At 37.7% G+C, this 26,874-nt stretch overlaps 1 protein-coding gene across 1 annotated transcript in view; it reads right to left on the bottom strand.

Annotated features, from left to right (window-relative positions):
• Positions 1-553: 553 nt before the first annotated feature.
• The window catches only part of LOC145670504 (uncharacterized), a 38,481-nt gene continuing 12,160 nt past the window's right edge, over positions 554-26,874 (bottom strand). The window contains exons 2-5 of the mRNA XM_081739253.1: positions 16,419-16,675; positions 9,635-12,986; positions 5,446-5,562; positions 554-844 (exon numbers count right to left, since the gene is read on the bottom strand). Coding sequence (XP_081595379.1) covers positions 5,509-5,562; positions 9,635-12,986; positions 16,419-16,642 — 3,630 coding nt within the window. The 5' untranslated portion in view covers positions 16,643-16,675 and the 3' untranslated portion in view covers positions 554-844; positions 5,446-5,508. The remainder of the gene's footprint in view (positions 845-5,445; positions 5,563-9,634; positions 12,987-16,418; positions 16,676-26,874) is intronic.

Below are 26,874 nucleotides of genomic sequence, written 5' to 3'. Positions count from 1 at the left end.
TTACTTCGGCCTTTAAACATTTTTGTGAAGGTACATGTTATTATAGGATAAAGGTTTAGGTTAAGGTATAAGGTATTACCAAAAGTTTGAGAGTGAAAGGACAATAAATTTATTTTCAACGAAGTTTTGTTGCAATCCTGAGACAAATGTAAAATTGGAGCTGTCCTCTTCTTGCACTGAGGTCTTCAATTCAATTACAACTAAACATTTAATACCGTAAAATATGTACAAGACTTTTATAAATTTAAATGGAAGCTGAATATCCCACAACCAATTATACATCCATAAGCAAAAGAATACATCCATATATTAATTTGAATACTAATTTCACCGACTGACAAAGCATCATGTCTTTTCGCTTAAAAGGAAGGAAACTGTATTCAAAATACTTCATCCGCTCCGAAGTTATCGACTAGGTATTTGAGTGCGCGCACATTTTTAGGCAACTTTACAAAAGATGTTGTTGGTTCATTCCTTTCTAATGAGATAATTTTCATCAGGTAAACTTCTTACATTCTTAACAGTAAAATAGACTCCATGATGAACATAAAGGGTAAGCCCCTTCCTTATTAATTTTATAACCCTTATATCTAACGAAAATAATAAATAAACAAGTACATATATTCTGCTCAAACACGTAGCATTAAGAGACTTAATTACATTTCTCTGTTCATTACTAGAAAACAATTTGATTTTCAGAGATTAGGGTAACACTTGGAGTTATCTTTAACTTATTTATTACTTATACGTTTACGTTTTGAGTACATCTTCTAATTCAGTCTTCTTCGGTATACAATAGTAGGTGAAACACATATTTCGTATCTTTGTATAAATACCAGAAATTCTGAAAGAAAATATTAATGCATAATCACAAAATTTGTTATACATTTCATGTCTAATTAATATAATTTATAATCTTAAAGAATTTATTGTCAAAATATGCCCTGCACTTTGTTGAACGATTTTCTTGGCAGAAGCAGAAGTATACGAAGTTGTTCTTTCGGTAGCATTTCTATAGTGCACACTATCAATAACCAATTCTCTCTCTCTCTCTCAATTTACGAGGGAGAATCAGAAATTAACGTTACAAGACTGATATTTCTGCAGTTTCGTCTTTTACAGAGGAATGAGGAGTTTGCGGTAATTGTAATACACGAAGTTGGCAACTGTGCAGAGTTTGAGCCACTCACCACCTACTGCACTAGTCATAGGTAAACACAAACGGCGACTCCTTTGGAAAACTGGTCTCATTAAGAATTTCGCTCAGGTATTCGATTTCTGTGGGCGAAACATGGGACCGAAACTGAAATTCACCGCCAGCTGATAGGGGTTTACGGAGAAACTGTAATGTCTCGACAGTATCTCGCAGAATGGTGTCGAAAGTTTGCGGCTGGTAGAGAAAACGTCACCCATGAGGAGCACAATGGCCAAACCAGAACGGCATCAACAGATTTGAACACAGTTTGCGTAAAGGAACTGATTCGGGACAACAGGAGGGTCATTTTATGGTATCTGACGGCAGAATTGGGAATGTTGTTCGAAGCGTTTGTCACATTGTGCACGATATTCTGCAGTACCGAGAAGTTTGTTTCCGATGTTTCCGATTGCTGAACATACAAGGACAGAATTTTTACCATTAGGAAATCTCCAAACTCATTCCACGATGCGGTATGTGCCTCAGCCGATATAAAGACTATGTCGAAGAATGACCTAATCAATATAATATCTGTTGGCTGTATGAAATTATATATATATGTTTCATTGCAGGCTTTGTATATTTACTTTCTGATAACTCCTCGTTTTGAACCTTATATATATATATATATATATATATATATATATATATATATATATATACGGAGGTTTGATTAATTCGTGTGTCAATTTCATTTGTTCACTGTACAAAAATGGTATGAGGTAAAGCCGTGCAATTTGGTGTAACTTTAGACGAAGGACATAAGTTTTATTTCGCCATAGAAGCATGTCACTTGTACTATAGCTTGAAGAGATATAGGGTCAAAGGTCAAATTTCGATATTTTCCTTATGGGATTGCAATGGTAAATTCTGAAAGAGCCTGGAAAAACGTAAATCGAAGTGCTAACAAAGAAAAAGCTGTATGGCATGATTCTATATCGCAAGCCGACCAAATATGCGTCAATCAAGTGTCATGGTCAGAGGTCACTGTCAGATCAACGTCACAGGTCATCTTGAGAACCCATTTGAATACTCTGAAAACAACGCAATGTCCGTACCTCATCATCATTGTTCCTATCAGAGAGATAGATAGGAACAATAACGTTAAAAAAATCTACTTCATCTTAAAGATGAAAATTGTGTCAACTAAAATGGGTCCTAAAACAAACAATTTACAAGAAAGGAAAGACACGCAGCAATTTATATCATTATTTCTTCTGCAAACATCAAGTATCTGTGACTATGCGCTTTTTTCGCTCTGCTTTTGATATACAAATTTTATGCCCTGATTTATTTCTTACTTTCATCCACAAGTTATTAGAACACCTCCACGTCAAGACATTTGCATTTTCCTGAAAAATAACAATACTTATACCCAGTGTTGTAGTCCTAAAATTTTCAGAGGCTATACGCTGTTTTGTGATCATTTATGATTGTCGTAAGAAAGTTGAAGGCATTTTAAGGAACAAATGTAACTCGTATGTATGAATTTCAATTAAAATGTAAAAGAATACATTACTGTTTTATAGTCTAAAAGCATTTTATGCAATTTTCTTGATAACACTTCTTACTTAAATCACAGCGTTAACAACATACATGGGTATATGCATAGGTATGGAGAAGGAACCAACTCACTCCAAGAAGGAACAGAAAAAATCGCGTCGGATTTTTTTCATGACTCATATATTTGAACACCTGTTAAGAATATGATTTAAAAAGTGATATAGTCACTTTATCAATACAGTCATGGCAAGATTAAATAAATAAATATAAGCGAAACAAAAGTAGAGTTGAGTTGAATTTGAGTTTAACGTCCCGTTCAGCAGCGAGGCTATATGAGACGTGGACCTACTGATTAACGTGAAATCCGAACCACATGAGCTCCCGCCGGGAATAGAACCCGGATCTCCCACGAAACAAAAGTAGAAAGTACTATACACTTTGAAGCAGAAGTACTATGCACTTTGAATTACTAAGATTAAGCAGAAAGCGTACGGCGTGTACCGACGTGAACCCTCGACTACAGACTTGCTTATATCATATGTATTATTGTGTAATGATTTGCATATCAGAGATGACTTGGGTCAATGAAAACGTGACCCAGGACCCACCGTGATCCTCTCTGACCCATGATCCAAGCCCTCCTCTCTATTGACTAAAGAGTTTACACTTGTAATAAAAAGAAGGCTGTGAAATTATCACTAATCGGAGTTGGAATATCTACGGTCAATCGCTCAAACACTCCTTTGTTACAATACCGGTGGATCTGACCTTTACGATATAAAATGGTACAGTGTTTGTCATGGGCCAAATTACGATTATTTTCAATTTAACTATCATATATAAATATTTTCTTGTTGAATTACAGATACTTTTCAGTGGAAAACAGGATGAAATTTGAAAAGACTAAAATCAAGTAGGCCAACGTAGAGAATGCAGAGAAAACTAAATACATGGAAGTGCGTCGGGACCGTAATACGGCAAATTGTGGAGGCGTTAAAATATTAAATAATACTTTTGATAAAGTGGATAGTTTCAAATATCTAGGAACAATGTTAACAGACGAAAATCATATTTACGAAGAAATTAAATGTCGACTGAAAGCAGGGAATTCGTATTACTATTAGGTTCAAAATCTCTTGTCGTCGCGAATTCTGTCGAGGAATTTGAAGCTTAAAATATATAAAACGATAATCATGCCTGCTATTCTGTATGGTTACGAAACATAGTCGCTTACTCTGAGGGAATAACATAGACTGAAAGTATTTGAGAACAAGATCCTGCGACGAATACTCGGACCCAAGAGGAACGGGAATGGGGAATAGCGGAAACTTCATAACGAGGAACTACATAATTTATACGGTTTACCCAACATTGTTAGGGTCGTGAAGTTTAGGAGGCTTAGGTGGGCAGGTCATGTAGCTAGAATGGAAGAAAGTAGAAATGCTTTCAAAGTCTTGACTGGAAGACCAATCGGAAAACGACCATTAGGAAGATCTAGGCGCAGATGGGAGGACAATATTAAGATTGATCTCGTAGAGATTGGAATACAAAATAGGAACTGGATGCAGTTAGCTCAGGATAGAAGTCAGTGGGGAGCTTTTGTGCACGCGGCATTGAACCTCCGGGTTCCATAGACCATAGAGTTAGTTGGTTAGTTAGTTAGTTAGTAGGCCAACGTAAAGGAAAATAAAAAAAGTGTAAAATTCTACTATGCTTCAAAAGTCAAGTAATAGGCTCTATTGCTATCATTATAATTACAAATATCAATATCCAAAAGTGTCTGCGGTTTTTTTCTGTTCACTTAGATTTACTCATCTCAGGTAAATAAATAGAAACAAATGCAAAAGGAAGAAAAATGGGGGCCTTGAAAGTAAAACGTAGACAAGTTCAGCAATGTTCATAAGATGCTGTCTACAGTGTACTGAGCAGAGTGCATTGGTGGCTCGGTGGCCCAGAGTGAGTTATTATAGCTTGGTGGTCAGAGTGGGTCACAGTGGGTCACTTACTGTTTACCCACGACCCAATGACCCACTTCACCTACTCTATCTCTGTTACATATCTTTAAACATTGGAAAACGCTCTTCATTGTTGTCCGTACAATCACTTTATGCTATGGATTAGGTAATTAACACGAATACAGTATTTGAGATCTAAGACTGGGCCACTCGTGAAATTTCTCGGCTCGAATTTGAAATGATACTTTTTGCCTCGATTCTCGTCTCATTTTCAGGATGAGACGAGATATTTCTGGTGTCTTGGGTAACAGTATTTACAGGTGACCATCTAATGCTGCTGCCGCACATTTAATCTTCTGTTTTCTTGTTTACATGATCACTATCTCAACTCGTTTTTACGTAGTTAGTTTCCACATCATCCCCTTTACATGTAAGGAAAGCATAATAGAGCTTTTCTACTTCAAGTGTGTCCCTGGAGGTGCTGCTGTCGATGTGTGTTGTTCCGTACCTCCGTCGAAAGAGGAGATAAATTTTCGATGCCCTTCAATAGTTGGATACGGACAGGGTTGCGATTCCGAATTATTTCCTGATCTTCGCTATGCACTATCTTGTTAGCCATTCTAAGTAGCCTACGATCTTCACTCGCCAAGACCAAACGACTCAATGACAAATTAGCAACACAGCAAAGGTCATTCACTTCTTTCCCCAAAGCGAGAGGAAGGTTTCAAATATTTTCCGAAGTCACACTTGAAATAGAAAAGCTCTGGTAAAATTATTAGAACAAACTCTTACCTTAAACTTCAAGTCCGATTTAAATTGGATCCAACATGAAATTGAAAGAGCTGTTTCGATGATTCACGGATCAAACATATTTACCAATAAATTTCCTATATCAGGATCTTCATAAGGCTGAAAAAGACAAAGAAATAGAAATGTTAACATACATGCCTAAGTGAATCATAAAATTGCTGAAATATGAATTTCTTTACGGACAGGTCGCATCATATCACTTAAAAACTAATGGTCGAAATAAAAGCAAGATTAAAACTAAGATCGACCCAAGACTGGCAGATCGCAAAAGATGACAGACGAATAGACTAGTAGAAGTCAATGGACATAGTCTATTTCGCGATTTGATTTGCTATTGTATTGATATTGCAATATCTCCTCATATTTGTAAACAACATGTGCTTCTCCACGAGGATTGTCAAGCAGTCGACAGATGACCTACGAAAGAAGTACGAGAAGCACTCTTACAACCCGTCCACAAACTATCTCTCCAAAGTACGGCTACAACACAGCACGTCGAGACCAAGAAGACATCAGTTCCTGCTATCACTCTTATCTTTCTCTTCGTGCCGCTCTGAGCAGCAGAGACTCCCTAACCTTACCTCTACGCTGCTCGGGCAAGACGCTCCTATCCTATCTCCACGTTGCTCTGGGCAGAAGAAATTACCTTACCTCCGCTCTCCACTGGGCAAGAGGTTCCTTTCGTCTCCGTGCTGTATTAGACAGGAGATACCAACTCACCTCCGCGCTTCTTCGGGCAGAATGTTGCTTTTGTCTTCGCGATGTAGAGCAGGAGATACCAAGCTACTTCCACGCTGCTTCGGACAGGAGATTCCTTTTGTCTCCGCGCTGCATTGGCCAGGAAACCAATCCATATCCGCGCTGCTTTGGACAAGATGTTCCTTTTGCCTCCGCGCTGCACTGGGCAGGAAACACCAACCAGCCTTCGCGTTCCTTTGTGCAGGAGGTTTCCTTTTTCTCTGTGCTGCACTAGGCAGGAGACAGCAACTCACCTCCGCGCTGCTTTGGGAAGGAAGTTCCTTTTGTCTCCGTGTTGCACTGGGTAGGAGACACCAACCCACCTCCGCGTTGCTTTAGGCAGGAGACATCAACCTACATCAGCGCTGCTTTTTACAGAAGGTTCCTAACCATCAACCTCAAAGATCGCGTTGCTTTGGGCAGAAAGTCCAACTTCTTATAGAAAGTACTATTGTATGGAGAAATTATTACTTGTGTAGAACTTTTGTAATAAAAGGTAATGAAAGAAACATATATACCATATCTGCTATTACATTACAATACGACTGTCGAGGTTATTGTGATCTGACGAGAAAAAATAGAAAGTATTGACAGACGAAACAGCATATATTGCTATTAACTAATGGAATAGAGAGATGGGTTCGTGATGCACGTAGATAGAAGTGTTAGTAAAATTAATAAAGAGTATGAAATTCCAGAAAGACATTGCCAGCAGATTTTTACGTTATCGGTCTTAAGAAAGAAAAGAAAATTTTCGTACCAATGTCTTGAACAGTATATTGTAAGAAGAACGTTCCTAGAATTTTATGTAGGAAAGGAAGACGTTTTAACATTGAAGAAATATATATATAGATATTAGACTCTCAAACAAGTTGTGGCTTATTTCTTTGGTTTATATGCAAAACTTATGCAAATACATGTAATCTAACCTACAGGCAATACCTCTGGCAACACAACCAAATGACTGATGTCACTTGCTAACTAGGATGTAGTTCACAACTTTCCAATCTGCATCAAACATACCAGTAACGTAATATATTAGAGATCTTGTAGTGAAGAAACTAGAGGTGCATATTTATTATTATTATTTCTTTACATTTATTGTTATTGCAAGGTTTTGCTCTGACGAGATCAAAGCCTGAGTTTTGCCCCAATGAGGTTTGATCCACGAGGGTCTGGACGGCTAGGTTTTAGCCAGGGAGAATTTGGCCCACAAGGTTTTGACCAAGCAACATTTTGGCCTGCAGGATTTTGAGCGGCGATGTTTCAATCGCGAGACTTTTTCCATATACCGAAATAGATAAATTTGCCCTAGCATGTTAAGTCTTTACTTTAGAACCATTTTAATCTTGTTTGATTTCAACCTGATTCTCATACCACTAGTTATTGCCTCAATAATCTTAGCCTCTTTATCTCAAGTAAATTGCACCACTTAACTATGCTTGATTGTAATAGAAACCATTCTAATCTCGATTAAATTGCACCACTTAACTATGCTTGATTGTAATAGAAACCATTCTAATCTCGATTAAAAAGCACCACTTAACTATGCTTGATTGTAATAGAAACCATTCTAATTTCGAAAAAATGAAATGAAATTTTTGAGTTTTACGTCCCACGCTTATGCCGGTTAGGCTAAAGGAGACGGTGATTATGAGAAATGAATGAAATGATGGAATGAAGAAAGTGGGAGGAAACGGGAGTACCCCGAGAAAACCCACGACCACGGTGTTTGTCCACCACAAAGTCCACACGGCGCGAGCTGGGATCAAACCAGGGACCCCAAGCACCGGAGGTGAACGCTCTACCACTGGCCATCGCGCCCCCCGTCATTCTAATTTCGAGTAAATTGCATCACTTAACTATGCTTGATTGTAATAGAAACCATTCTAATCTCGATTAAATTGCACCACTTAATTATGCTTGATTGTAATAGAAACCATTCTAATTTCGAGTAAATTGCACCACTTAACTATGCTTGATTGTAATAGAAACCATTCTAATTTCGAGTAAATTGCACCACTTAACTATGCTTGATTGTAATAGAAACAATTCTAATTTCGAGTAAATTGCCCCACTTAACTATGCTTGATTGTAATAGAAACATTCTAATTTCGATTAAATTGCACCACTTAACTATGCTTGATTGTAATAGAAACCATTCTAATTTCGAGTAAATTGCACCACTTAACTATGCTTGATTGTAATAGAAACCATTCTAATTTTGAGTAAATTGCACCACTTAACTATGCTTGATTGTAATAGAAACCATTCTAATTTCGAGTAAATTGCACCACTTAACTATGCTTGATTGTAATAGAAACCATTCTAATTTCGAGTAAATTGCACCACTTAACTATGCTTGATTGTAATAGAAACATTCTAATTTCGAGTAAATTGCACCACTTAACTATGCTTGACTGCAATAGAAACCATTCTAATTTTGAGTAAATTGCACCACTTAACTATGCTTGATTGTAATAGAAACAATTCTAATTTCGAGTAAATTGCACCACTTAACTATGCTTGATTGTAATAGAAACAATTCTAATTTTGAGTAAATTGCACCACTTAACTATGCTTGATTGTAATAGAAACCATTCTAATTTTGAGTAAATTGCACCACTTAACTATGCTTGATTGTAATAGAAACAATTCTAATTTCGAGTAAATTGCACCACTTAACTATGCTTGATTGTAATAGAAACAATTCTAATTTCGAGTAAATTGCACCACTTAACTATGCTTGATTGTAATAGAAACATTCTAATTTCGATTAAATTGCACCACTTAACTATGCTTGATTGTAATAGAAACCATTTTAATTTTTGAGTAAATTGCACCACTTAACTATGCTTGATTGTAATAGAAACAATTCTAATTTTGAGTAAATTGCACCACTTAAATATGCTTGATTGTAATAGAAACCATTCTAATTTCGAGTAAATTGCACCACTTAACTATGCTTGATTGTAATAGAAACCATTCTAATTTCGAGTAAATTGCACCACTTAACTATGCTTGATTGTAATAGAAACATTCTAATTTCGAGTAAATTGCACCACTTAACTATGCTTGACTGCAATAGAAACCATTCTAATTTTGAGTAAATTGCACCACTTAACTATGCTTGATTGTAATAGAAACAATTCTAATTTCGAGTAAATTGCACCACTTAACTATGCTTGATTGTAATAGAAACAATTCTAATTTTGAGTAAATTGCACCACTTAACTATGCTTGATTGTAATAGAAACCATTCTAATTTCGAGTAAATTGCACCACTTAACTATGCTTGATTGTAATAGAAACCATTCTAATTTCGATTAAATTGCACCACTTAACTATGCTTGATTGTAATAGAAACTATTCTAATCTCGATTAAATTGCACCACTTAACTATGCTTGAGTGTAAAAGAAACAATTCACTTACCACTGAAATATTAATTGAAGGGTCTGCATCCTGAAGATCAATGCTTGGAAATTGTGGATCTTCAAGTTCTCTGTCTCGATCATCATCCACACAACCATATTTTAACATCAAATCATCTCCAAAGAATCTGTCCATATCATTTCTAGCATCATCAATATCGGAAAACAAGGATTCTTCGTCGTCATTTATGACTGTATCTGGCTCATTGGTTGTGCTTCTATCTGGTTCAGGAGCCTTCGTCGATTGCTTCAAAGACCTTTGTTCGTGAGTTTCTGGACTTTGTGGGGTTAAGGGAGAATGTTCACCCCAACTGGCATCGTCATATTCTCGGCCAGAATCTGTACTCCTGTCGTCATTGTGTTGTTCCGCTCCAGAAGTAAATGGAGTGTCAAGATTTTGCGTAGCTTCTAAAACTTCTAGTAATTTAGCCAAGGTGTCTTTGTATGATGAAGAAGTTTTCGGTTCTGACACCACTCTTCGAATAATTGTATTTTGTGAATTTTGCGTTCGTTGCGTAAGAGCTGATGAAGAACATGAAAACGGGCTTGAGCCAAACTCATTTTGGAGCACAACGTTATGCTCATTCTTTTCAGTTGAAGTACTTCTTTGACTTTCATTAGCTCCTTGATTACCGTCAGTTACATCTTGACTACCTTTGCTGGAAGTATCATCAGAGCTATCAATTTCAATCACCTCCACGTCATCCCTTGAGTTTTCGTAATTTCTAGGTAGTATAATAGTTTCTGCACGAGACAATTCAGAATCTGAAAGCTCATAAATGCATGTGAGATGCTGTGAGTTTGAAGGAGAATTATGTTTAGATGACTTCTCTACAATCGTAGTAGAGTTCTTATTTGTTTTGAAGTTCCCAACTCTTTCATTTGAAATATCTATTGATTTGCTATTCATAGAAACACTATCCTTTCGCCTTGTAGCAGAGCGATTATGTTCAATACATTCGACATCGTTATTATCAACACTAGCCTTTGGCCTTGTAATAGAGCAGTTTTCTTCAGTATATTCGAAATTGTTTACAGCAACACTAGGCTTTGATTGTGTAGTGCAGTGGTCTTGTTCAACATGTTTTAAATCATTAATAGCAACACTAACTTTGGGCCTTCTAATAAAGCGACTTTGTTCAATAGATTGAAGTTCGTTAAGAGTAGCATTAGCCTTAGGCCTTGACGTGGAGCGTTTTTGTTCAAGGTATTTCAGATTGTTAATTGCAACACTAGCCTTTGGCGCTTTAATGGAGCGGTCTTGTTCGATACATTCAAGATCGTTAATAGCAGCATTAGCCTTTGGCCTTGACGTGGAGCGGTTTTGTTCAGTACATTGAGGATCGTTTATAGCAACACTGGACTTTGACCTTGTAGTGGAGTGGTCTTGTTCGATACATTCAAGATCGTTAATAGCAACACTAGCCTTTGGCCTTGTACAAGAACGTTTTCGTTCAATAGCAACACTAGCCTTCGAACTTGTAGCAGTGCGATTTTGTTCAATCCGTTCAAGATCGCTGATAGGAACACTAGCCTTTGGCGCTTTAGTGGAGCGGTCTTGTTCAATACATTCAAGATAGTTAATAGCGACACTAGCCTTTGGCCTTGACGTGGAGCGGTTTTGTTCAGTACACTGAGGATGGTTTATAGCAACACTGGACTTTGACCTTGTAGTGGAGCGGTCTTGTTTAATACATTCAAGATCGTTAATAGGAACGCTAACCTTAGGCCTTGACGTGGAGCGGTTTTGTGCAATATGTTCGAGATTGTTAATTGCAACAATAGTCTTTGGCGCTTTAGTGGAGCAGTCTTGTTCAATATATTCAAGATTATTAACAGCAACACTAGCCTTCGAGCTTGTAGCAGAGCGATTTTGTTCAATCCGTTCAAGATCACTGATAGCAACACTAGCCTTTGGTGCTTTAGTAGAGCGGTCTTGTTCAATACCTTCAAGATTATTAACAGCAACACTAGCCTTCGAGCTTGTAGCAGAGCGATTTTGTTCAATCCGTTCAAGATCACTGATAGCAACACTAGCCTTTCGTCTTACGGTGGAACGTTTTGGTAAATGACTATCATCCATATTTTCTTTGTTATTGTTGCTTAAACGTGAATCACTTTTCGTCTTAGATACATCAGAGTTATTTGTTACTGTGCGTTCTAAGTTGTCCATTTCTGAGTTTATACCACATGCTTTATTACTATCGGCAAAGGTATTGTCCTTACTTAAAAGTGAACCTTTTTTATTAGAATCCGCAGAAAGTTTGTTATTCTTTGAAGCTACTTCGATTTCTTTGTCTTGTTCTGCAGGTTTATTTCCTTTGGATTTGTAAATTTTTGAACTTAGCTCGGCTTCCTCTTCTTGTGCAGGTACTTCAACCTCTTTTGTTTGGTTTCCGGAAGGTTTAGCTTTGGCTGGAGTTACTTCACTTTCCTCTTCGCCATCTACACAAAGCTTGCTTTTCCTTGAAGTTACATCTACACCATTCTTCTGGTCTGCAAATACTTCATTTGCGGTGGTGGTATTATCTTTCCTTAAAATTTCCCCAACTTCATTGAGTTGATTTTCTAAGTAGTTATCCGTTTTCGATTTATCTTTCTTTGAACTTATTCCAACTTCTTGTTTCTGATTTCCCATAAGCTTACTCACTGTAGTTCTGGCTTTTCTTGAAATTACTCCAATCTCATTGTCTTGTTGTCCAGTAAATTGAATATTTTTGGACTTATCCTTGCTTGAAGTTACTTCTACTTCAGTGGTCTTGTCTGTGATAGATTTGTTTTTTCTTGAAGTTACTTGAACCCCACTGTTTGGTTCTGTAATCAGTTTATCTTTCCTTGAAGTTAAAGCATTCTCTTTGTTCTTATCTCTTGGGGTGTACCCATTATTTTTAAGAGAATGAGTTCGGACTGAGTCTCTATCAAGTTCATGATTAATCTCTTTCAAAGCCGATCTCGTACTTTGTACTTTAGGCTCAGTTTCATGTTCGTCCTGATTTCTTTTCTTCGCTTCATTATTTCTTGTAGATGACTCACCGTGATTCACGTCATCGTCCTTATCCTCAATAACATACGTTTCCGAATCTTCAATAAAACAAACGTCTCCAAAAGTGATCTTTTTCTCTACGCCATTAGTGGCCAGCTTCTTCCGTTTAGCAGCTCTGTTCTTTGCTGGTGAAACAAACAGTAAAGGCGGGAATAACAACTTCCTCTTCCGGGTTTTCTCTTTCAATTTAGCAGACGCTTCAGTGCCGCTACCTTTCGTTCTATGGCTTTCCTTCGGCTGCAGTCTCTTCAGAATGCCTTTGATCGAAATCTTTCCACAATTAAGGATATTTTCACCTGGAATTGTCATCCTAAAATTAAAACAACAACATTCATCAATAGTATTTAAAGACACAAAGGAGAGTATATACTTATCAACTATTAAGTTTATATACAAAAAAAACCTTCACATGGTTTTGATCATCTAGTTATGTTTAAATCATTAAACTATATCATACAGGTAGACCAATAGGGTGGAAAGAAAAATGTCTCTTTTATTCTTTCCAATCATCAGTATTCGAAGTGGAAAAATAGCAGGGGCGGTATGTTTTATTATCATTTTGATTTCACATACCGGCTATCCAAATGCTGAAATACAATGAGGGTATGTTGCCTAAAAGTTTGCATTTCTATTTACATAATAACTCGAAACCATGAAAGAGCTTTTCCATGTTATGTAGAGGCTTTGCCCCTGTCCATAACTTTCTGAAAAAAATAAAAAGTATTCCCTTATGTTGTATTATGGAGAATTATACACGAAAATTATCAAAAACTGAGTTTTTTATATTAACAATTTTAAACAATTTCCCGTGGGAGAGCCTCACTCGACTGACGGGTACTCGTAGGTCTGCTCCCACCTACAGCAGACAACCTCTAATCCACCTATGCTCAAAACACGGCAATTATATGCATTAAGGCAAGAAGATACGCATACATAAGAAAGAAACAATTAAATATGGCATAACAAAATATAAAACGCTTAATATAAAACAATAAGCAAAACAACAGATTTAACATAAAACACTTAACCAATAAAATATAATTTTTTGATTGCATAATCTATATTTTCCTTCTAAATACACGACTCATGTATTTCTTTATCATTGTAGATACAATGCGTACAAGCAAGAGTGAGCTTCTTTGTAGACACCTCCTAGGGGGGCGCGGTGGCTCAGTGGTAGAGCACTCACCTCCGGTGCTTGGGGTCCCTGTTTCGATCCCAGCTCGCGCCGTGTGGACTTTGTGGTGGACAAACACCGTGCTCGTGGGTTTTCTCGGGGTTCTCCCGTTTCCTCCCACTTTCTTCATTCTACCATTTCACTCATCTCTCATTATCACCGTCTCCTTTAGCCTAACCGGCATAACCGTGGGACGTAAAACTTAAAGATTTCATTTCATCTTTTTTACAGTAGGTCCTATAGTTTTGGAGCTATGGAGATTTAACACTTTTAGGATTTTCACTTTTTGAAGTAAATTTTACACCTTCACTCAAACAGCTAATGCTTCCTTACTATTTATCGAAGGATCATGGTTCATACCTCGTTTTTTTCGGGATAGAGCATACTTTCCAAGCGTACAACTCGCTTATACGTACTATACACCAGAAACGGGAAAATCGGAAACAACCGGGAGATTTTTCGGAAAATATTTTTTTAAAATTTTTGCGCCCCTCTGACCTGGCCCTGGGTTCACGTAGGGATCCGGTTTCCTTTACAAAAAATACAATATTATGTTCATAATACGTCTTCAAAATTTCAATCTTGTAAAAAGAACACAGCTGATCGATGATTTGAAAGATAGGAAAAAAATATTGGAAAAGAGGAAGCTGAAGATAGAGAAAAGTGGAAGAAACATTTCTAGGCCCAAATCTAAAATTAAAAAAAAAAATCCTTATTAGTCCCAGGACCTTTGGAAAGGCAGAATTAATAATAATAATAATAATAATAATAATAATAATAATAATAATAATAATAATAATAATAATAATAATAATAATAATAATAATAATAATAATAATCTTGAAAACTAAAGTAGGGAGACATTTTTAAAAGTCTGAAGGTGACCCATTTTTTTCATATATTATACACACAAGTAGATATAAATACTTCAAAAATGCACTGCGTCAGTACTATTTGACCTAGAGCCATGATTCAAATTCCATTTTCTTCAGTATAACGAGCCTTTTCCAACGGTATCACTTGCTTCCAACGGTCCGTATCATACACTTGAACCGGAAAATTCGGGAAAAACTTCGATTTAAAAAAACAATCCGCCAAAACATTTTGCCCCTCGGGTCCGGGGCTGGGTTCACGTAGGGGTCTGAAGTTCTTTTTTTAAAAAAAAGATACGCTATTATATTCACAATATGTGTGCAAAATTTCAACCTTGTATCTTGAAAACAATCTTGTATCTTGTATCTCTGGTTGCGGGCCTGTCTGTGTGTGCTCTTAACTGAGACTGTATAAAGAGCACAAATGTCACAGGCTGTATACGAAGTACGCCTTGCTTTTGTTTGGGCTATGTAGAGGGATCTTTTTCCCTTTTGATTTCATGACCATTGTCGAAGTTCAGTACTCTCTGAGTGTTCTTGTTTTGTTATTGTACCTTTAGATACTTGTATGTAATTTCTTTCATTTAATATAGAGGGTTGTCCTTTTGAGGATGCTAGTTAGCTGCACCATTTGCAGTTCTGGACCATATGTCCCATACACTTTCCAATGATATATCAGTCATGACTCATTGGTAATTAGGGCGTCAACAGGGCTCCCGACGGGAGAGTCTACAATTTGGTTCAAATCTCTGACGGGTGAGAAAGGTTATACCATTTGCGGTAAAAGAACACTGTCCGATACATAAAATGGAGGGTTATTTATTTCCCATAATAATACATGTATTTTTGGTGGAACAAAAAAGTTAGTCTGTATTATTGAGGTGTCCATTACGGGAAAGGGATTTCACTATATCTAATACTATTTGTCAAGGTTCATGTTTTCATGGACCCGTACAATACGGGTCTGTCACTCTTCTTCATTATATTGATCACTAGCTGAAAGTACCCATTCTTCGCATAGGGACTGCATTTGGAATTCAACGCCTGTAGGAATATCACCATTCATCTCAGCAACCGCAAAAACTATGGATTTGACACTAATATAGGCCATTTTGGATTGTGTTTACATGTCTTGGTACCCCCCTTCCCCCCGGTGGCTCTCGGCCCGCATACAATGCTAGCTGAATTTGAAAGTTATCGGTAATGGAAGTCTCACTACTGATCTCAGCGACCGTGAAAACTATGGATTTGACACTTATATCGGTCATTTTCAATTATTTTTACTTATCGGTATCCCCCCGGTGACCCCCATCCCGCAGCCAAATGGGGCCAATGTGGAAGTTAATGCGATCAGTTTTACTGTTGATCTCAGCGACCGCGAAAACTATTAATTTGACACTAATATTGGTCATTTTCTACTATTTTTACATGTTCCGGTAAACGCCCCCCTGAGACCCTCCTGGTTTAAATTAAAAAAAAAAAAAACTTCGTCATGGTCTGGGCCCTGGATCAAGGTACCCGTGAACAAGATTTGGTAACTCTCGGTCCACTCGTCTGGTCCCAGGCCGCACAAAGACAGACACACAAACAAACTATTTTATTTATATTAGATGACGTTCCCATAAATATGATAGATCTTATAAACAACTAGTGTTAAAGATCACACTACAATGAATAATAATATAGAAATTACCTGTTAAGTTCCTTCCCATAGGAACTTACACCCAGCTTCTGCAGAACTTTTAACTTCACTTGCTCCAACGGCAAAAAGCTATACTTCAACTTCATTATTGAGTACTCCCTTTCAAAAATTTTCATTAGTGGATTCTTCTGGAAACGTATTGGACCAGGTAACTCTGCGCTCATGATTATTGACGCTTCTGCCATTGGCGGTATTAAATACTTTGTAGGCTTCATCTTCGTTCAAAAACAACAAATTCAAACACGATTCTGAAAGATCAAAATGTTAATTAGATAACAGTACATAACTCCAACGTTCACGAAAGATGTGGAATGAACATTTGCTTAGAATTACGAGGTATGTTAGAAAAGTAATGAGACTGATTTTGTACTAACTAAAGTTTTTATGTTTTTCAAACAACAATGTTATCCCCTTCAAAGTAGTTCCCTTGGACAGCTATACACCGGTGGAGTCGTTGTTCCCACTCTTGGTAGCAGCGCTGGAAATCTTCAACTGATATGGTTTTTAACTGGTCGGTCACAGTCTTTTGAATGTTCTCCAGAGTTCCAAAATGACGTCCTTTTAGGACATGTCTCAATTTCTGGAAAAGGAAAAAGTCACAAGGACTCAAATCAGGGGAATAGGGGGGTTGAGGAACAACAGTAATGCGTATTGAGGTCAAAAATTCGCTGATGGAAATGGTCGTGTGACACGGGGCATTGTCATGATGAAGCATCCACTTGTCAGCAATGTCTGGTCTCACATGAATCACTCTTTTCCTGAGCCTTTCAAGGACACTTTTATAAATCACTTGGTTGACCGTTTGTCCTGGTGGAACAAATTCTTTGTGCACGATACCCTTACTGTCAAAAAACAAATCAGCACCGTCTTGATCTTTGATTTACTCATTCGACATTTCTTCGGCCGAGATGACGGAGTGTACCACTCTTCGCTTTGCCGCTTTGTTTCAGGATCGTGCTTAAATATCCAGAATTCATCACCTGTAATTACACAATTGAAGAATTCTTGGTCAGTGTCAATCCTCCCAAGAAGATCAACGCACACGTTTTCTCGATTGTCTTTCTGTTCAATTGTGAGGTTTTCCGGCACCATTTTGGCACAAGTTTTCCCCATGTTCAAATCGTCTGTCAAAATTTGATGTACGGTGAAAGTGTTTAAATTTAACTCGGACTGAGGAAGTGGAAGGGATGAACAAACCGATCTAGCGCAGGCCTGTAGACACATCGTTGCCAGATCGCCCGCAGTGTTGCCAGTCTCATTACTTTTCTCACACACCTTGTATGTTAAGTGCAAAAATTAAAAAATTAGCCGGGAAATATACAAAGGGAAATGAAAGGTATAATTATATTAACATGCAGGGAACAAGTAAGGTACTTAGGCACATAATCTAAAACAATGACTATGATGTTTCCACTACACGCTTTGCAAGTTGTTATTCCATCCCACACCCACTTTTACCCACACACGGAACTAAAATTAAGCTTTATGCAAATTCTTCTGGATGCCATCTGAGCACAGCAGTGTTTGTGGGACCGTTATCGTTACCACTGTTCGCAAGCCATCTTCCAACGTATTTCATTCATATGATTTTAATTCAGCCAAAGAACGTGAAGATACAGCATGTATAGACATGCTACATTGACTTGATCACTAGTCTTCCGTTGCAAGCGCTGCTATCGGCTGAAGGAATTCCACTCGCTTTCTCTCGCTTAGCAACAGCTGAACCCTTATTGGCTCAACGCGTGGGTGTGTGGGAGTGTGAGCGTTAGTTCGCATTTTTGCCACGGCTCAAGACATTTTGGCAGCACAATAGTACTGAATTTCAATGAGGAGTACGATGGCTCATTGGCGTGAATATATTGTACACAAACGGTTATATCCGTTAATATGACGAAAAGCTTTCAATTTAACTTCCTACAATACGTCCTTTAGACTAAGGAAGATCATAATTGAGGTAAGTGAATGATGACGTAAGAATTGATAGAATGAGAAAGTGGGAGAAAACGGGAGTGCCCCGAGAAAACTCGCGGGCACGATATTGTCCACCACCACACTTTTACTTAGCCGGGAATCGAACCAAAGACCACACGCATCAAAGATAAGCGCTCTATCATTGAGTGCTTTAATATAACTATTGTGAGTCGAAACGTATCGAGAGTTCGACTTCTTCTAAAGGGTATGGGTGTTTTTAAGTGTCCTCAATGTTTCTGGGTTCGTGTTCCTTTTGAATCCTGCAGCAGAAATATGCAAAAAGCTAAGTAAGTTTCTTTCTTAGAAAATGTGGTAGAGCGCTCTGGTGCGAGGGTTCCCTGATATGATCCCAGGAAATGTAAATTCTGGTGGACAACATCGTTTTTCTAGGTTTATATCGGCGTTCTACCATCCCTCCCACATTCACATTTCACCAAAATCCACTCATTTTCATTAGTTGTACGACTCCTTCGGCCTACAGGGCTTAACAGTCACACTTTAAATTAAGGTTTTATTTATTTTTATTGTATTTAAATGAGCATCTCTTACTGCTGTCAGCAAACTGTATTTTGTACTGAATGGGTCTGAAAGATGGACATTACGCAAAAATGATTAAAAAAACGACTAAAAGTTTTCGAAATGTGGGTGTGGAGAAGAATGGAGAGAATTACCTGGGTCGAGCGGAAAACGAATGAGAGGGTGTTAGAAATTGTGGAAAATAAAATAACAATTTTAGATGTTATTGAGAAGAGAAAATGAAACTTGGCTAAGAAGAAACTGTATCATGAGGGACGTGCTAGAGCAAGGTCCGTCGACCCTACTGTTCCTTCCCTCTTTTAAGGTCGCGTCATAACTACCCTTCTTTGAAAACCGAAGATGTAGTAAAATCGTGACGTCACCGCGGGAGCAGAAATAGCTTTCACCCAAGGTCCTTCTCATTCACCGTCCCCCATGCTTGTTAGTTTGATTTTTGCAGGAAAGCGAATATTTCTTGTTTTCTTTTATTGAGAAAAATTAATTATTGTAGTGTTCGTGTTAGCATGTCGAATTGTACGATAAGTACTTGTCGCAATCATAGTAGAAATACTAAGGGTTCCGAAGTTTTTTATCGGGTATTTCCCTCGGATCCTCTGTGGAAAGTTTGGCAAAAGAAATGCTGTCGAAAAGACACCTTTATAGTTAAAAACGACAGCGTCTATTCCGATCATTTTATTCCCGAAGCTTATAAACGTGATTTGAAACGTGAGTTTCTAAATATTCCACTCAAGAATAAGTTTAAACCGATGTTGTGCCTTCACTGAACTTATCAGTGTCATATGGAACCGTGTTCCTGTAAATAATGGAAGAAATAAGTGCACGAAAGCTAGGTGTTTAGAGTAAAAACAAATCAGGCATTTGGGTACAGTCAGATGAAATAACTATTATGACCGGAACAAAAAATAACTCTTTATGTTCCGTTTGTTCTGTGGAGAGTGAGGGGCATGAACTAAAGGAATACCGGTAGCTTTCCTTTTTGCATGAAGAGAACGAGAAACTAAAATTAAATTTTTAAGTTTTACGTCGCATGGTTATGCCGGCTGGTCTAAAGGATACGGTGATGATGGGAAATGAATAAAATAGTGGAATAAAGAAAGTGGGAGGAAACAGGAGAACCCCAAGAAAACCCACCCACACGGTGTTTGTTCACCACAAAGTTCACTTGGCGCGCAGGGATCGAACCAAGGACGCATGCACCAAGAGTGAACGCTCTACCATTGATCCACCGCGGCCCAATGAAAAACTAAACTCTGTCAGTATGTACAAAGCCAAAATAATAGTCTATATTTACAAACGAAGTTAAAAGAATTGGAAAGCAAATATAATAAAGAATTAATTTCAAAGACCGGTTCTAAAATATCATATTGTGATCGTTTCAATAGAGTGGTTAACAACTGGTGGTGGATATATTACGAGAAAGTTTTATACAGGGTCAAGTAAATATGCTAATAAATGGCAAGAAAAACTAAGATGGACTGATTAAGATATTATTCGTGCATTAACACAACGCGCCACCGTGATAAATTATACAATAATCTGCGGTTACATGTTCTAATCCGCGTACTCAATGTGCCAACACCGACATTGCATGCAAAAATAACCATTTTCTCGTGGTATTCTTACACCAGTTTTGAAAATTTTGACGGAGCAAGGGCGCTGCTTAAAGAGTGTGAAGAAATTTTCAGTGCTTATATTTGATGAAATGAATGTTAATGGGCGCGTGTCCTATGACGAACAGGTTTACTTAATTTTGGTATGACACAGAAATGTCCAGGTGGCAATGATTCGAGGCTTGATAGATGTGTGGAAACAGTCAATGTATGAAGATTTCGGTAAGACTATGAGTAAAAACTTAAACTTCGAAATCATATCGAAAGTTGAAGTCTTAGGATTAAATATAGTTGCAATTCTTTCCAAGTTGAATGGTGGCAATGTGAGGCTATGTTGTGGTCTCATTGTACCTTCTTCCCGGTGGATGGAAGCAACAAAAAATAAGATGATGTATTTTGAAAATTTTACCAAAAAAAAAAAAAAAACAGTCGAAAACAAAAGAATGTGATTGGCCGACCATTTGATGTCCTAAAAAAGACACTTCTATGTTGAAACCATTCGACAAGGCTAGGACATTCTTCAGAATTCGTTTTTTGAATAGAAAAACACGGGAACTTCGGAAGAAGGATGCTTTTAAGATAGTGGATGCAAAGCTATTCTTCAAGTGCTGCACAATCCTAAAGTAAGTACGTATTGGATCTGTTTGTAGTCTATTTTTATCGCATTTTAAAATTTGTTTTCCTTTGCAAATTGCTATGGCGGAACATGGGCTTAGGTCCCCTTCATTCGCATCCACTGAGTGGAAACACTGAGTTGCGCCACTGCTTATGAAAAGACGAGCAACTGACAGCAGGTACCAAGACTTCTTGTTATTTTCTATTTCCCCACCCCTTTTATTGCCCATGTTATGAATGGTGTTGCCAGGACACATAGAAATACAACGAACACGCAGAAGCGCACATATAGCTATTCATGGTTCGAGATTTCAGTGTCCATTCGGCGACTATCCGGTTCATATAGTTCGTAGAAGCATTTCCACTGTCTCAAGTTATTCCACTTTGAGAAATAGCTGTTAATAGTAAGCAAGCACTTCTTATTTTGCTGCTCAAAAAGAAGAAACGTAGAGGAAAAAAAAAAAACGAATGTCCGTGCATCCTATGCTATTAACGAGATTGCAAACTGGCCTGTATCATAGTTTGTATCGTGATCTCTGTGCAGACAAAATGAAGTTCTTTAACTACTTCCGTATGTCGAAAATTTTTAGATATTTAGAACTAAATCCTTTTCATTGAGTGAGTTCCCTGGTTTTTGAAGATGCTGACATGAAGGGGAATATTTTAGATTCCCCGGATGACAGTTGGCCTGAACTAGCTTGAATGAGGTTCCTGAGAATTCACAGGACGGCTCTCTTTCTGCTAAGAGATTTGCCTTAGAGGAGGATTTGCATGAGAGCAATCCTGTCATTAGGACTATATACATATGCATATTATTTCCATACTTTTTGGGGGGGGGGTGTTGCAGCTCCAAAGTCAACATAAACTTTGTAATTAATTTCTCAATTTATATTCTTTTGTTAGACGCAGGTAATACTCTTCCACTTACCTATATTTTTGTGTATATATTTTTATTACTTACTCCGGTGCTTGTAGTCCCTAGTTCGATCCCAGCTCGCGCCGTGTGGACTTTGTGGTGGACAAACACCGTGCTCGTGGGTTTTCTCGGGGTTTCCCGTTTCCTCCACTTTCTTCATTCCATCATTTCACTCATTTCTCATCATCACCGTCTCCTTTAGCCTAACCGGCATATCCGTGGGTCGTAAAACTTAAAAATTTCATTTCATTTTTCATTTTTATTACTTAGAGTTCAACTTCATTTCAACACGTACGCTACTAGGCTACATGGGACGTAGATCTACAAACCCCAGTACCTGCCACCGGAAATCGAACCCGACTCCTGCAAGGGTGCAAGTTCCAAGCATTTAGCCACAAAGAATCCCATAAATATATATTTGGTTTTGTCAACAACATATTTCCGTCCTTTACTTCTTTCCTTGATGATTTATTATTATTATTATTATTATTATTATTATTATTATTATTATTATTATTATTATTAATAATAATAATAATAATAATAATAATAATAATAATAATAATACATAATTCTGTAAAGACAATAAAGTGGAGCGTGCCAATATTTTTTTCAGATTAGTCTGGAAACCAAAAATGGTACATGTGTGCCAGGTTTGGTTTTAGTAAACAGATTAGAGTCGAGATGGAATATTATTCTTGGGACACAATTGATTACAGAAAACCGCTTCTCCCTACCTATTACTGTTTTTACCTTATAGTAATCAACGTTTAAACCGGAAGTAGTTGATTTATGCCATTTCTGATTTAAATAGAAGGCTAAGAGGGGAGATAGTACATTTGAAATGCTAAATTGATTACAAAAACACTTTTCGCTATCTATTATCGTTTTTATTCTATGGCGATCAACACTGAAAGCGGAAATGGTTGATTTCTGCCACTACCTATTTGAATAAAGTGTTAAAAGAGAAATTGCGAACTATTCTTAGAACGCTAAGTTGATTCCAAGGAAACTGAACTTGTTCTCTTATCGGTTTTCTTTATATATAATAGATTAATATTGGAACCGGAAGTCGTACTGGATTTCTACCACTTCCGGTTTTAATACAGTATTAAGGATGGACATGGAAGATATTCTTGGAACACTTTGATTGATTGGATTGGAACACTTCAATCAAAGTGATTGGAACACTTGGATCGATTTGAGAAAAACCCCTTCTCGCTATCTATTATGGCTTTCGCTCTATAATGGCAACGTTAAAACCGGAAATGGTTGATTTTTTACCACGTCCGGTTGATTAATCGTCTCCATTAACGAACTCGGACGAGATACCATAATCGCTCCACATATCTATTGCAAAAACAGAATATAACAATTTGGCATTTGTCCAAGAGTTATCGTAGGAGTAATGGACGGACGGACTAAGAATACAATATTATAAGTCCCGTTACGTGATAATAATAATAGTTATAAACGTATCCGGAAATGATTCATTTGGCATAAGGGGTGGCTGCTAATCTGGTGATGAATGACTAATACCCAAAGAACAAAACATAATAAACGACTAGGCAGAGTTGGATTTACCACTAGGCCCGGGGCGCAACGTTTTGAGGGGTGCACTTTGAATAAAAATTTAATTAGCAAGACGAAGAAAAGTGCAAAAATATAATAATAATAATAATAATAATAATAATAATAATAATAATAATAATAATAATAATAATAATAATAATAATAATAATAATAATAGAAGTCAAACAGTTTCCAAATAATAATTGATTTAGGAAGTCTATTGGCGTTAATCATTGGTCGTCGAAGCTAAATAGAATTTTAACATTCTACTTGCAGTAGACAGTAGCGAAGAGGCGGGTAATTATGGTGTACTGCACTTCCCTCGCAACCCGGTTTTATCAATTTGTGTGGCAGTTGTGATTATTTCTGCATGTGGGAGTTTTGTCCATTTGTGTGGGGGTTTTGTCCATTTATGTGGGGATTGTGACCGTTGCTATGTGTGGCTGTTTTGTCCATTTGTGTGGGAGTTATGACCGTTGGAGGTTATGACCGACTACCAGTGTGGGGGTTTTGGCTGTGGGGGTTATGACCGTTCGTGTATTTGGAAGATTTGTCCATTTGTGTGGGGGTTATGACCGATCGTGTGGGCGTTTTGACATTTCTTGAGTGTGGGGGTTTTGGCTGTGGGGGTTTTGACCGTTCGTGCGTTTGGGAGATTTGTCCATTTGTGTGGGGGTTATGACCGTTTGTGTGGGCGTTTTGACATTTCTTGAGTGTGGGGGTTTTGGCTGTGGGGGTTTTGACCGGTTCCCGCGATCGCCCCACCTTGCCCCTCCTGATGGTCGCCCTTGCAATCCGATTATTTTATTTCCTTTAATGAAATTCTTAGTGTTGGAATATTCAAATTATTACGGGCGAAAATTCAAAACGAATTTATTTCATTATTGCGCCCACGCATATCGTAAAACTCATCATTCTCTGTAACTATTTCAAACAACAAGAAAAGATCGTGAATTTATAGTAATTAAAGTCTTTCTTCACAACATATGTAAAATGAAAATTCATTAAAATTTCTACTAAAACGAAATAAAGGTATGCATAAAATAAGTTTTTCATTATTATTTTCTATTGTGTTAAAAATTTCCCCCATCGGGGAGGGGTAGTAAACCCGCGACTAGGGCAGGCACGGAAAGATCAAGTGTGCATGTTTCGTCTGATCAGCACTTTTTCTTCTTTTCTTTCTTCCCTTTTTTTTTTAAAAAAAAAAAAACAACATATACATACATTGGCATCGAGATACACTGGCAACCTTGTGCGGTGACCGCCACTTCAGTGTCCCCGTACGAAGGCTACAATTTAAAGCAATGCTTTTCCTCGAGTGGAAGACACTGAGAGTTGCTCGAGACAGTTGCGCGAGAGCGGTCGGTGGCGGCAACCGTTTTAGTGGAAGCAACTGCAGTGGAAGCAAACGAAGGCAGCAATTTAAAGCAATGCTTCACAAGCAGTTGCTCCACCGAGTTGCGCCACTGCAGTGGATAAATATGAAGAGGGACTTAGCCTACGATATTTGTCCCTGCTTCACCGCGGTGACGTCACACAACAGCTGGAGAAAGTGGCTACGCAGAAACAGCCACTTATGAAGGGACCTGTAAAAGCGCGGAACAGTAGGGTCGACGGACCTTGGTGCTAGAGAGTATGGTGGTAGGGAAGGGAAGGAGGGGACGAAGCAGACTATAATTGATGGACGACATCAAAACAGAAAAATCGTATGTGAAACACGGACGCGTACAGCACGGACGCTTCTCAGTTGCGACAAGCGACATGACAATAATGGCTTATGATGATAGAATTATTGTCTGTTAAAAATTCTTGTATCTTATATTGTGCAATTCTACTAAGTATATTGTAATGTGGAAAGATCCTACTGTGATCTACTGAACAAATTGAATTAATGGTAGATAACACAACATCCTGCTATAAGTTTATAACCTTACCCCGTCGGAGAAAAAATATTATCCCGCAGAAAATTTTTGCCACTTTATAAACTGTACCTTAACTCATGCTATCATATATAAAATCTGCAAAGAAAACTCTCTCTCTCTCATGGCTATATTATAAGCGTACGCGATTTCGACATGGGAGACATGGGTTCAGTTCCCAGTATGAGGTCGTGTGGCTCCGATTCTACATTGAACTGTAGGTCTAAGTCTTATACAGCCTCGGTGTGGAAAAGGCATTGTAAACTCCAAAGCAATCAATCAAAGAATCAAGAAGATTAAATATTTGAGTTTAACTACCCACCATTATACCCTTTAGAAGGGGTGGCTTTAGGATTTTAATTTTGGGTAGGCCCGCTCCCTCGCTTATGAATACATATACACATTTGATTGATTAATGATAGTAGGAAATTACTTCTACAGTAGTGGTTGATGCTATTTATTAAATAACTTATCTACCATTAATATAAATAGTGCAAAATGTATTATTGTATTTTTTAGCGTTTATATAGTTTACACAATTTTTGGGTAGACCATAAGTTGTTCAGCACAAACTTATTTTTCCAAGGATTGAACCAGGGACCCCACCCACCAGAGGTAAATGCTCTACCATTGAGACACCATGCCCCTAGTAACTTTCAAAACTTTTGTGGGTAGATTTACAATTTAGTTCGGTTTTATTCAACTAAAATAAAATTATTAAAACTATTCCCATTAAACCTTCATCAATTCTTTCATTGAAATCTCAGGATTCTTATAACCTACCTATAATCACGTTTAGAATACATGCAACTGATTTTTTGTTTATTTATTGACCTTTAGCCATCCTTTTCAGCAACAAGACTGTATGAGACGTTGGCCTACAGTTTGAAATAGAGTCTGAACTATTGTTATGCATTCATTTTTTTTAACGTTCTCCCACGAGGCATTAAACCCGAACTAAAAGCGTACGCGCTGGCCATTAAACCAGAGGTGAAGTTAAATTTTTTCGATCGTCTAACTAACTAACTAACTCTATAGTCTATAGAACCCGAAGGTTCAATGCCGTGTTCACAAAAGCTCTCCACTTCCCTCTATCCGTAGCCCAACTGGATCCAGTTTCTACTTTGTATTTCTATTTCTGCAAAATCCATCTTAATATAGTATTGTCCTCCCATCTGCGCCTAGGTCTTCCTAATGGTCGTTTTCTGATTGGTCTTCCAGTTATGACTTTGAAAGCGTTCCTACTTTCTTGAATTCTGGCTGCATGGCTTGCCCACCTAAGCCTCCTAGACTTGATGACCCTAACA

This window comes from Thermobia domestica, chromosome 14, assembly GCF_964235325.1.
Source record: "Thermobia domestica chromosome 14, izTheDome1.hap1.1, whole genome shotgun sequence".
Lineage (NCBI taxonomy): Eukaryota > Metazoa > Arthropoda > Insecta > Zygentoma > Lepismatidae > Thermobia > Thermobia domestica.
Note: the sequence above shows the minus strand (reverse complement) of the source record. Positions and strands in the feature narration are given on the sequence as shown.